This window comes from Sardina pilchardus, chromosome 6, assembly GCF_963854185.1.
Source record: "Sardina pilchardus chromosome 6, fSarPil1.1, whole genome shotgun sequence".
Taxonomy (NCBI): domain Eukaryota; kingdom Metazoa; phylum Chordata; class Actinopteri; order Clupeiformes; family Clupeidae; genus Sardina; species Sardina pilchardus.
Genome location: NC_084999.1, coordinates 36,090,683 through 36,104,660, shown reverse-complemented (window position 1 = coordinate 36,104,660; position 13,978 = coordinate 36,090,683). Strand labels below are relative to the sequence as shown.

Genomic DNA, 13,978 nt, shown 5'->3' with positions numbered 1-13,978 from the left:
CCATTTCTACATTATCTATCTATTTTTGCATTTTCATGCACTGGTAATTCCTTGGAATTGCATTTCTAGTTATTAATCTTCTTCTAACGCACGCAATTCAGCTTGAACCATTTAACATAGAAACTTCATTCAAACTTTGTTGCGTAGGTCTTGCTTATGCCATGTGTGCTTTGTATTTTTCAACTTTGTAACTTTTATACTTTTTAAACTATGAATTAAAAAACGATTTCCCCATAGATTTAACATTGAGCTATTTCCCCATAGACTTAACATTGCTCATTGTGACATCACGGCAGCAATTAGAATCTTAGGCCAGGTGGCCGGCCACCTGGGCACAAACTGTCAGTTTCTCTGGCTTTAACCATACAATCTCTCTGAAGACTACATATTCTGTTCCCCTGTATCCTCTGCGCACAACAGTATCAAAATAAGTTCTCATAATTCCATCCAACTTTATATCCATTCATCTTCTTCAAACCATTCACTCCTCCACCCATTCTAAACAGTCTGCCTATCAACATCAATAAGACGCTCTACATTCAACTTTTAAACAATCTACTCTGTCTCAGGCTGGCTCTCTTAAGACTAGCCAGTTAAATTGATTACACCTGTATCTGTATCCACTACTCTCAGTAGAGAGCTGTGTCTCTCCATTCTACAAGAATGTAAGGCACATTCCATCCAACATTCTATCCATTCATCTTCTTCAGACCATTCACTCATCCACCCATTAAACTGTCTATCAACATCTATTAAACAATCTGTCTATCAACATCCATTAAACTCTCTGTCTATCAACATTAATTAGACTATCTACATTCAACTTTTAAATTATTTACTCTGTCTCAGACTAGCCAGTTAAATTGATTACACCTGTATCAACTACTCTCAGAGAGCTGTATCAGTGTCTCTCTTAACAAGAATATAAGGCACATTCCATCCAACCTTCTATCCATTCATCTTCTTCAGACCATTCACTCATCCACCCATTAAACTGTCAATCAATATCTATTAAACAATCTGCCTATCAACATCCATTAAACATTCTGTCTATCAACATTAATTAGACTATCTACATACAACTTTTAAAGTATTTACTGTGGGTCCCTCTCAAGCAGCGTTTATATGTCCTCCCTCGCTCCTCGATCCTCAATGATCTACATAAAGAAAGATAGAAGAAGGGCTAGACTATCCCATTGTTGCCGCTCCATCATTCTTTATGTAGATCAGTGAGGAGCGAGAGAGGACGCGTAAACGCTATATGAGAGGCACCTTCTGTCTCAGGCTTTAAGCATACAATCTCATTAAGACTACAGATCCTGTTTCACTACTTCCTCTGTCCACAACTGTTTCAAAATAAAGGTCCTCACTGCAATAATACATTATTAAATCATTTAACCACTGAAACTACTCAACTATTGAACTGTTCAACCATTCCAACTGTCAGTTATCATCCACTATGCCTCCAGTCAACTATATGAAACCTCCATGTACCTAGCAACCAACATAGCAACCATTAAAATTAAGTGTTTATGACCGTTTCCATAGCAACCAACATGATTATACTGCAGTAACTTCTTGTTTCCTAATAGTGGCCACCATGGATACCCTAGCAACAAATGTTTCAAAATAAAAGTCCTCACTAGCAAGTTAGCATGGTTAGCATTGTTAGCATAGTTAACATTTTTACCATAACTGCAAAAAATCATCAACTAAGTTAGCTAATTAACCTGGTTAGCATTGTTAGCAAATTTAGCATAGTTAGCATTTTTAGCATTACTGCTAGAAATCATCGGTTAAGTTAGCTAATCAACCTGGTTAGCATTGTTAGTAAAGTTAGCATTGCTAGCATAATAAGCATTTTTAGCGTAACTGCTAGAAATCATTACCTAAGTTAGCTAATCAACATTTTAACATGAATAGAAATCATTAGTTACGTTAGAGCTGGAATGTTTCATCTTTAGACTGTCTACCTTCACACTATCAACTCTCTGTAAACTATGCAACCACCATGTTTACCCTAGCTACACCTTAGTAACCATATCTACATTATCTATCTATTTTTGCATTTTCATGCACTGGTAATTCCTTGGAATTGCATTTCTAGTTAAACTTCTTCTTCTAACGCAGCCAATTCAGCTTCAACCGTTTAACGTAGAAACTTCATTCAAACGTTGTTGCGTAGGTCTTGCTTATGCCATGCCTGCTTTGTTTTTTTTAACTTTGTAACTTTTATACTTTTTAAACTATTACTTAAAAACTATTAACAATTTCCCCATAGACTTAACATTGCTCATTATGACATCACGGCAGCAATTAGAATGTTACCCCAGCTGGTCAGCCACCTGGGCACCAACTGTCAGTTTCTCTCAGGTTCCTCTCTGAAGACTACATATTCTGTTCCCCTGTATCCTCTGCGCACAACAGTATCAAAATAAGTCCTCCTAATTCCATCCAACTTTATATCCATTCATCTTCTTCAAACCATTCACTCATCCACCCATTCTAAACAGTCTGCCTATCAACAACATCAATTAGACGCTCTACATTGAACTTTTAAACAATCTACTCTGTCTCAGGCTGGCTCTCTTTAGCCAGTTAAATTGATTACACCTATATCTGTATCCACTACTCTCTGTGTCTCTCCATTCTACAAGAATATAAGGCACATTCCATCCAACATTCTATCCATTCATCTTCTTCAGACCATTCACTCATCCACCCATTAAACTGTCTATCAACATCTATTAAACAATCTGTCTATCAACATCCATTAAACTCTCTGTCTATCAACATTAATTAGACTATCTACATTCAACTTTTAAATTATTTACTCTGTCTCAGGCTTTAAGAGTACTCTGGCTCGCTTAAGACTAGCCAGTTAAATTGATTACACCTGTGTCAACTACTCTCAGAGAGCTGTATCAGTGTCTCTCTTAACAAGAATATAAGGCACATTCCATCCAACCTTCTATCCATCCACCCATTAAACTGTCAATCAATATCTATTAAACAATCTGCCTATCAACATCCATTAAACATTCTGTCTATCAACATTAATTAGACTATCTACATACAACTTTTAAAGTATTTACTGTGGGCCCCTCTCAAGCAGCGTTTATATGTCCTCCCTCGCTCCTCGATCCTCAATGATCTACATAAAGAAAGATAGAAGAAGGGCTAGACTATCCCATTGTTGCCGCTCCATCATTCTTTATGTAGATCAGTGAGGAGCGAGAGAGGACACGGAAACGCCATGAGAGGCACCTTCTGTCTCAGGCTTTAAGCATACAATCTCATTAAGACTACAGATCCTGTTTCACTACTTCCTCTGTCCACAACTGTTTCAAAATAAAGGTCCTCACTGCAATAATACACTATTAAATCATTTAACCATTGAAACTACTCAACTATTGAACTGTTCAACCATTCCAACTGTCAGTTATCATCCACTATGCCTCCAGTCAACTACATGAAACCTCCATGTACCTAGCAACCAACATAGCAACCATTAAAATGAAGTGTTTATGACTGTTTCCATAGCAACCAATATGATTATACTGCAGTAACTTCTTGTTTCCTGATAGTGGCCACCATGGATACCCTAGCAACAAATGTTTCAAAATAAAAGTCCTCACTAGCAAGTTAGCTAGTTAGCATTGTTAGCATAGTTAGCATTGTTAGCATTTTTACCATAACTGCAAAAAATCATCAACTAAGTTAGCTAATCAACCTGGTTAGCATTGTTAGCAAATTTAGCATTGTTAGCATAGTTAGCATTTTTAGCATTACTGCTAGAAATCATCGGTTAAGTTAGCTAATCAACCTGGTTAGCATTGTTAGTAAAGTTAGCATTGCTAGCATAATTAGCGTAACTGCTAGAAATCATTAGCTAAGTTAGCTAATCAACATTTTAACATGAATAGAAATCATTAGTTAAGTTAGAACTGGAATGTTTCATCTTTAAACTGTCTACCTTCACACTATCAACTCTCTGTAAACTATGCAACCACCATATTTACCCTAGCTACACCTTAGTAACCATATCTACATTATCTATCTATTTTTGCATTTTCATGCACTGGTAATTCCTTGGAATTGCATTTCTAGTTATTCTTCTTCTAACGCATTTTGTGCGTGCAATTCAGGTCAGGTGACTTCAGCTATGTATTTTTCAACTTTGTAACTTTAATACTTTTTGAACTATTAAATAAAAACTATCCACAAGTTTCCTGGGGTGGTTGCTGGGGAAACGTTTGTGGGCGAAACTTCCGGTAGAGTGTTGCCGCCGCCCGCACCTGAAGACTCAGCTGTGTTTTTAGCTGATCAGCTGGCAGGCTATTCACATTGCTGCTGTTGCTAGATATACTATTATGGCTTTAAAAAAGCTCGGGAACAACGTGTGCCGTTCGCAGATGTACTTACAACCGGACAAAACTAAATAATTGGTTGAAATCGGAGTGTTTTGACCATAAGCCAAAAAAAGAAAAAAGAGTGTTCGTGCCCGAAATGGTACTGCTTCCATCCACTGCCCAATGACGACGACGAAGCTAAACGAAATTGGCTGAGAAACCTAAACTTAAAACATCCTCCGAAATATTGCTATGTCTGTTCGTTTCACTTTGTGGACAAAACCCCAACAGAAGAAAACCCTTACCCAACCCTTTATCTGGGTTATGAGAAGCCACCCGAGAAGAAACGCAGAAGAGTTGTCAGGATCGTTGACAGCGAAGTTGCAACAACAGGTAGGCCTAGCTTGACGGCTATATATATTTTTAATATTACGGTAGCATACAGTAGGCTATACTCACGGTGATAAAAAGCATTCTTGATTTTCTGCACTTAAACATGTGTGAACTTATACTTAATAATTAACTGGTTGATTAGCTTGAAAATGCTAAATGACATGGTATGAAATAATGATTTAGGCTAGCCTATTTACGTAGACTAAATCAATGTGTTGGCTTTCCTTTCATCAAATCATCATGTCATAGGTCAGTGGTTAGAGTAGGCTACTGGGCCTACTGAGTGTCAGCTGACACAGGGGGCACAGGGAATAAAAACATTGACTAGATACAGTATGCTGTTAGTGTACACCAATGCAATGCCCTCATCCAATTATCTCCATCTGTCTCCATCTGATAATTACTTGCAGACCAAGATGATGTTATGGATTTTGAGCAGCCTCAGACCTTCAAGGATGCCCAAACACAGTGGATGGACCCAGCTGTGGAGGACCATACCTACTCTAAAGGATCCATCATCACATGTGACATGCCCATCACACCTGCCCCTGCCCCTCTGTCCATTGCAGATGTTACATTGAAAGGTGATAAAGACTGTCAGCTTTACACAGGGATTACTCCGATAGTGTTCAACACTCTTGTCTCCTGTATACAAGGTTTTGCGCCCCAGTCATCAACAATGCCAGTTCAAGACCAAGTTTTGTTGACACTTATGAAGCTCAGACAGAACTTTGTTCTGGCTGACTTGGCGAAGCGCTTTGAAATATCAGCCAGTCAGGTCAGTAAAACAATTAAGCATTGGCTAGATGTCCTTGCTGAGCACACCAAAGACCTCATTCCATGGATGCCCCGTGACACAATCAGATCAACGATGCCACAGGTTTTTCTGCAACATTTCCCTGATGTAACTTGTATCATTGACTGCACAGAGAGTGTTCTGCAAAAAGCCAAAAACCTAAACTCGCGCTCAGAGTCTTACAGCCATTACTATGCAAGTAACACTGTTAAATACCTTGTTGCCATTGCTCCATCAGGTGGAAAGTGTAGTGACAGGTATATTACACAGAACTCAGGGTTTCTCGATCATTTACGTCCTGGTGATGTGGTGATGGGGGACCGTGGGTTCACAATTAGAGATCTTGTTGAGGAAAGGAGGGTAAGGCTAGTCATACCTGCGTTTACACGCAAACAAAGCCAATTGACTAATGAACAAGTGACTCAGATGAGACGGATAGCAAATGTACGCATTCATGTGGAACGGGCTATCCGGCGTCTCAAAGTGTACAAGATCCTGTCACAAACTGTGCCAATAAGCTTAGTTCCTAAAGTTGATAAGATACTTCAGATTTGTGCAGCTCTTGTGAATCTGAGAGGAGAGCTTATCTCCAGCAAGTAATGTTTTACATAGTCTTACACAACATCTTGTATATGAATACATTTATTTATTTCTATTGATGAATTGTTTTATTACTTAAGTAAAATTTGTACTGCAAATGTATTTGAACCACTGTTTGCATCTCACAGAGTGAGACATTACCAAGTGATATGTGGATTAACTACAAAGTTGGAGGTACTTGGGGCAGAGATGTAGTTTCTTTCCTCCAAAATCATCAGCCAACCTGGGAAGCATATGTTGAAAATGAAATGTTTCCAGTTGCTCTACTTGTTTGTCAGTGTAATCTTTGTCGAATGGAATGTCCAGTTCTAAATGCTCCTTTGGTGTCCAGACAACCAGTTTGCAGCTCTGTAGACCTAAGCACATCATAGCCACTTGTGTCTAAAATGATAGAAAATAGATTTAATTGGTACCAAATTATGCATATTAGCTCACATTATATTGTTTATCTCTTGTAATAATGCTGCTAGTACATCTTGCCCTTGAAAACAATCCAGTTTACCTGAAGGTAGTATCCAGCTCTTCCATTTGGACAAATGAGGTACTTTCCATCATCCAAGATTTTGATGTCACCATTTGGCCGAGTGAGAAGTTCTTCAAGAGACATCTGACTCTTGAAGGGGCACTTGATCTCGAGAAGTTTTGTCCCATCAAGGATACCATCTGGACTGGCTGCCAACCAGGGGTGGTCAGGATGCACCACAAGGCCTCTGTTGTGCACGGCATGCCCTCTGCTCTCAAGTAGCGTGATGACCCGCACTTCATTTTCAGAGCCATATTTTGTGGCCGCGTTCCCAGTGAAGGTGGGGTACATGTGCTCATTAAGACATTTTTGGGGGTCTGTGGTGTGTCGTTTGGGGACTCGTTTCACTGTGCTTGCAGTTAGACGCAGTCTCCTAGCATCATGCCACACCTGTGACCTACTCTGGGTTTTTGTTTCTATCTCCAATGTAGAAAGTTGATTGGGGGATAAAGCAATGTAGGATTGGTAAAACGCTGAACACTTCTTACATGTTAGACGTGTACTATGATCAGTGTGATTCTCAATTCTGATTTCTGAATGTTGGTTTGGCTCTGTACTGTTCTCTGCATCTGCTCTGTAAGCAAGCTGAATAAGACCATTAGTTTGGAGCTGATAGAGTGGGGCCATTACTGAGGAGTTGATGTGCGTTCGGAAATCCTCATGGTTTCTGAAGAGTCGGGGAGATGGCATGGAATTGGTTTGTTCTTGCCTTGATGGGTGGGGATATGTGTTCTGGGGTCTGTGGCGCCTAAAATTGATATGTTTTGCCTTTACCAGACCTACATTCTTCTTTGCACCACTATTCCATTTCCTTTGCACATCAGTACATGCTGTCCCTGTCTCACCTTGCCTGACTGCATTCTCAACCTACAAGAAGGAACGGTTTCACATTTTCTGATCACATCCTAAACCAACTTCTATGCTAAATAGTCTTATAGCTAGTGTCTCAAAATCATGAAGTATTTCACCAAATGATCTTACTTACAACCAGGGATGTAGTAAAATAAGAGGTGGGTAACTATAAATTCTGTGATCTCGGAGAGGTGGACTGCGTCATGCGCTATCGATTTTTTAAAAAGGCATTCAGAACGTGTTTGATGATGGTGGAGGTTATTGTCTAATGTTTATATCAATACCAGTGGTAAGCTATTAAATGGTTCCTGTAGCATGTTGATGATATATTGTGAATGTGGATAATACAGGGTGGTTTTTTTTTTTTTGGTAAAAGTTGCATTTAGTGAATAAACTCTTTTGAGAGGTGGATAAACTATTTCTGAAATTGCGTTTGGCCTCCACTACATCCCTGCTTACAACTGAGCAACGATGTCATCGTTTGACAGCTGTCATGGGGTGTAATAGCCTACGTGGTGTTGCCACCCTGCGGTTCTCATACACAGATTTGTCATGCTTAAACACGTTCTTGCTCAAGGCTCAGTACAGAAAAGCTTTGAACTATGTAGAATAAATGTTTTTTTGAACTACGTAGCATATTGTTGCTCATCTTAATAGTGTGAAAGGATGTAGCCTAAATAGATGCTGCATAACGGATAGCTATAATCTCTTTTAGGCTGATGCTAATCGTTGCATCCTTTTTTGTGTACAGTTTCATTAGAAGGCGACAAAGGCGTAAGAAAACGGGAAAACAAGGGCGTGTTTTTGATTTTCTGTTTATTTTACTGTATGTCTTACAAGAATGGAAATCAATTGAATCGAAGATTAAAGTAATAGTTCAAATATTTCTGCATTGGACTTTCAGTCTTTGCTACCCTGTCTAGCTAGTTGGGGACGAAGGCAGAGCTTGAGACACTAGCTTAAGCTTGCAATAGACTGTCACATCATTATCATATGAGAAATTAAAGCAAACGTCCCCTTGTTACAGTAGACTTTTTGGCTTATACAAACCTAACACTTTTACACATTTACAAGATCATGTTACTCTCGTTGTACTATTACTAACCTTCCATAGTATTGCTGCAGCATGACTGCATGATCGTCCTGGCCCTGCAATACATGAACAGCCTGCTGTCTGTATCACTCCTGTCCTTGATACCAATACCCAGGCCTTATGATGGGTTGCTTTAAGGCTCTGACCTGGCTCTATGTCAGCTTTTAAGTAGACTAGGTCTTCTGTCATCTCTTTTAGCCACACTCGCCCGACTTTCTCGCTGTGTAAATACTGGTAAGCTTCGGAGCTTTTTAGGTTCATCATTGCCTTACCATCGCAAGACACAGACTCAACAAAGTACGAAAAAATGCTGCTGTAAGTTATCCTTGGCCATTTTTTAACTTCGTCTTCCCATCCAGTTACGGCGGAGGGCAAAGGTATATTTATAATGCCGTTTTTTAACTCGGTGAGGTTGTGTTCCCACATTGTAGCCTAATGAATGAATGAATGACAGACGGTGATTGTTTACATCGATCTCGTAGCAACCGGAAGCGAAGCCCACAATTCGCGCAAAGCATCACGGGGCGGCGGAAACTTGTGGATTAAAATTTCCCCATAGACTTAACATTACATTATGACATCATAATAGGGCAATTAGAATCTTATGCCAGGTGGCCAGTCCAGGTGCAGCTCTCTCTCTCTCAGGCTTTAAGCATACAATCTAATTAAGACTACAGATCCTGTTTCACTACTTCCTCTGTCCACAACTGTTTCAAAATAAAAGTCCTCACTGCAATAATGCACTATTAAATCGTTTACCCATGGAAACTACTCAACTATTTCAGTTGTTCAACCATTCCAACTGTCAGTTATCATCAACTATGCCTCCAGTCAACTATATGAAACCTCCACGTACCTAGCAACCAACATAGCAACCATTAAAATGAAGTTTCCATAGCAACCAACATGATTATACTGCAGTAACATTCAGTGCTGCCGCGATTAATCGACATAATCGAACTAATCGATTATGAAACGACGCCAATTTTTTTAGTCGACTAATCGTTTTGCTTTTGACCCATTTATTTTTGGTCTCCCGTCTCTAACGGCTGTAATGTTATTAGAGTGCATGAAAATGCACTCTACTGTTATCCGACTTCTTCTTATTACAGTGCATGAAAATGCACTGTACTGTTCATCCTAGGCTTTTTATTATTACAGTGCATGAAAATGCACTGTACTGTTATCCCTAGGCTTCTTCTTCTTCTTCTTCTTCTACTACTTCTTATTATTACAGTGCATGAAAATGCACTGTACTGTTCTTCCTATTCTTCTTATTAGAGTGCATGAAAATGCACTCTACTGTTATCCGATATCTTCTTATTATAGTGCATGAAAATGCACTATACTGTTCTTCCTAGGCTTCTTATTACAGTGCATGAAAATGCACTGTACTGTTCTTCCTATTCTTCTTATTATTATTACAGTGCATGAAAATGCACTGTACTGTTCTTCCTAGTATTCTTCTTATTATTTTTCTTCTTCTAACGCTCGCAATTCAGCTTGAACCGTTAAACGTAGAAACTTCATTCAAACTTCGTTGCGTAGGTCTTGCTTATGCCATATGTGCTTTGTATTTTTCAACTTTGTAACTTTTATACTTTTTGAACTATTAAATAAAAACTATTAACAATTTCCCCATAGACTTAACATTGCTCATTATGACATCACGGCAGCAATTAGAATGTTACGCCAGGTGGCCAGTCCAGGTGCAGCAGCTCTCTCTCTCTCTCAGGCTGGCTCTCTTGAGACTACATTTTCTGTTCCCCTGTATCAACTGTATCAACATAAGTCTTCCTAATTCCATCCAACTTTCTATCCATTCATCTTCTTCAAACCATTCACTCATTCACCCATTCTAAACAGTCTGCCTATCAACATCAATTAGACGCTCTACATTCAACTTTTAAACAATCTACTCTGTCTCAGGCTGGCTCTCTTAAGACTAGCCAGTTAAATTGATTACACCTGTATCTGTATCCACTACTCTCAGTAGAGAGCTGTGTCTCTCCACTCTACAAGAATATAAGGCACATTCCATCCAACTTTCTATCCATTCATCTTCTTCAGACCATTCACTCATCCACCCATTAAACTGTCTATCAACATCTATCAAACAATCTGCCTATCAACATCCATTAAACTCTCTGTCTATCAACATTAATTAGACTATCTACATTCAACTTTAAAATTATTTACTCTGTCTCAGGCTTTAAGAATATACACTCTGGCTATCTTAAGACTAGCCAGTTAAATTGATTACACCTGTATCAACTACTCTCAGAGAGCTGTATCAGTGTCTCTCTTAACAAGAATATAAGGCACATTCCATCCAACCTTCTATCCATTCATCTTCTTCAGACCATTCACTCATCCACCATTAAACTGTCAATCAATATCTATTAAACAATCTGCCTATCAACATCCATTAAACATTCTGTCTATCAACATTAATTAGACTATCTACATACAACTTTTAAAGTATTTACTGTGTGTCCCTCTCAAGCAGCGTTTATATGTCCTCCCTCGCTCCTCGATCCTCAATGATCTACATAAAGAAAGATAGAAGAAGGGCTAGACTATCCCATTGTTGCCGCTCCATCATTCTTTATGTAGATCAGTGAGGAGCGAGAGAGGACGCGTAAACGCTATATGAGAGGCACCTTCTGTCTCAGGCTTTAAGCATACAATCTCATTAAGACTACAGATCCTGTTTCACTACTTCCTCTGTCCACAACTGTTTCAAAATAAATAATACACTATTAAATCATTTAACCATTGTAACTACTCAACTATTTAACTGTTCAACCATTCCAACTGTCAGTTATCAAGTATGCCTCCAGTCAACTACACGAAACCTCCATGTACCTAGCAACCAACATAGCAACCATTAAAATTAAGCGTTTATGACCGTTTCCATAGCAACCAACATGATTATACTGCAGTAACTTCTTGTTTACTGATAGTGGCCACCATGGATACCCTAGCAACAAATGTTTCAAAATAAAAGTCCTCACTAGCAAGTTAGCTAGTTAGCATGGTTAGCATAGTTAGCATTGTTAACATAGTTAGCATTTTAGCATAACTGCAAAAAAACATCTAACTAAGTTATCTAATCAACCTGGTTAGCATTGTTAGCAATTTTACCATTGTTAGCATAGTTAGCATTTTTAGCATTATTGCTAGAAATCATCAGTTAAGTTAGCTAATCAACCTGGTTAGCATTGTTAGTTTAAGTTAGCATTGTTACCATAGTTAGCATTGCTAGCATAGTTAGCATTTTTAGCATAACTGCTAGAAATCATTAGCTAAGTTAGCTAATCAACCTGGTTAACACTGTGAGCATAGTTAGCATAGTTAACATTTTTACCATTACTGCATGAAATCAGTAGCTAAGTTAACCAATCAACCTGGTTATCATTGTTACCATAGTTAACATTTTAACATGAATAGAAATCATTAGTTAAGTTAGAACTGGAATGTTTCAGCTTTAAACTGTCTACCTTCACACTATCAACTCTCTGTAAACTATGCAACCACCATATTTACCCTAGCTACACCTTAGTAACCATATCTACATTATCTATCTATTTTTGCATTTCATGCACTGGTAATTCCTTGGAATTGCATTTCTAGTTATTAAACTTCTTCTTCTAACGCTCGCAATTCAGCTTCAACCGTTTAACGTAGAAACTTCATTCAAACTTTGTTGCGTAGGTCTTGCTTATGCCATATGTGCTTTATATTTTTCAACTTTGTAACTTTTATACTTTTTAAACTATTAGTTAAAAACTATCACCATTTCCCCCATAGACTTAACATTGCTCATTATGACATCACGGCAGCAATTAGAATGTTACCCCAGCTGGTCAGCCACCTGGGCACCAACTGTCAGTTTCTCTCAGGCTCCTCTCTGAAGACTACATATTCTGTTCCCCTGTATCCTCTGCGCACAACAGTATCAAAATAAGTCCTCCTAATTCCATCCAACTTTATATCCATTCATCTTCTTCAAACCATTCACTCATCCACCCATTCTAAACAGTCTGCCTATCAACAACATCAATTAGACGCTCTACATTGAACTTTTAAACAATCTACTCTGTCTCAGGCTGGCTCTCTTAAGACTAGCCAGTTAAATTGATTACACCTGTATCTGTATCCACTACTCTCAGTAGAGAGCTGTGTCTCTCCATTCTACAAGAATATAAGGCACATTCCATCCAACATTCTATCCATTCATCTTCTTCAGACCATTCACTCATCCACCCATTAAACTGTCTATCAACATCTATTAAACAATCTGTCTATCAACATCCATTAAACATTCTGTCTATCAACATTAATTAGACTATCTACATACAACTTTTAAAGTATTTACTGTGGGTCCCTCTCAAGCAGCGTTTATATGTCCTCCCTCGCTCCTCGATCCTCAATGATCTACATAAAGAAAGATAGAAGAAGGGCTAGACTATCCCATTGTTGCCGCTCCATCATTCTTTATGTAGATCAGTGAGGAGCGAGAGAGGACGCGTAAACGCTATGAGAGGCACCTTCTGTCTCAGGCTTTAAGCATACAATCTCATTAAGACTACAGATCCTGTTTCACTACTTCCTCTGTCTACAACTGTTTCAAAATAAAGGTCCTCACTGCAATTATACACTATTAAATCATTTAACCATTGAAACTACTCAACTATTGAAATGTTGAACCATTCCAACTGTCAGTTATCATCAACTATGCCTCCAGTCAACTACATGAAACCTCCATGTACCTAGCAACCAACATAGCAACCATTAAAATTAAGTGTTTATAACCGTTTCCATAGCAACCAACATGATTATACTGCAGTAACTTCTTGTTTCCTGATAGTGGCCACCATGGATACCCTAGCAACAAATGTTTCAAAATAAAAGTCCTCACTAGCAAGTTAGCTAGTTAGCATAGTTAACATTGTTAACATAGTTAGCATTTTTAGCATAACTGCAAAAAATCATCAACTAAGTTAGCTAATCAACCTGGTTAGCATTGTCAGCAAATTTAGCATTGTTAGCATAGTTAGCATTTTTAACATTACTGCTAGAAATCATCGATAAGTTAGCTAATCAACCTGGTTAGCATTGTTAGTAAAGTTAGCATTGCTAGCATAATTAGCATTTTTAGCTTAACTGCTAGAAATCATTAGCTAAGTTAGCTAATCAACATTTTAACATGAATAGAAATCATTAGTTAAGTTAGAACTGGAATGTTTCATCTTTAAACTGTCTACCTTCACACTATCAACTCTCTGTAAACTATGCAACCACCATGTTTACCCTAGCTACACCTTAGTAACCATATCTACATTATCTATCTTTTTTAGCATTTT

The 13,978-nt window shown here is 38.4% G+C and overlaps 1 protein-coding gene across 1 annotated transcript in view; it reads left to right on the top strand.

Moving 5' to 3' along the window:
* Positions 1-4,010: 4,010 nt before the first annotated feature.
* Positions 4,011-13,978, top strand: part of LOC134083363 (uncharacterized) — a 54,580-nt gene continuing 44,612 nt past the window's right edge. Inside the window, exons 1-2 of the mRNA XM_062539692.1 lie at positions 4,011-4,745; positions 5,156-5,329. Of these exons, the coding sequence (XP_062395676.1) occupies positions 5,170-5,329 (160 nt within the window). The 5' untranslated portion in view covers positions 4,011-4,745; positions 5,156-5,169. The remainder of the gene's footprint in view (positions 4,746-5,155; positions 5,330-13,978) is intronic.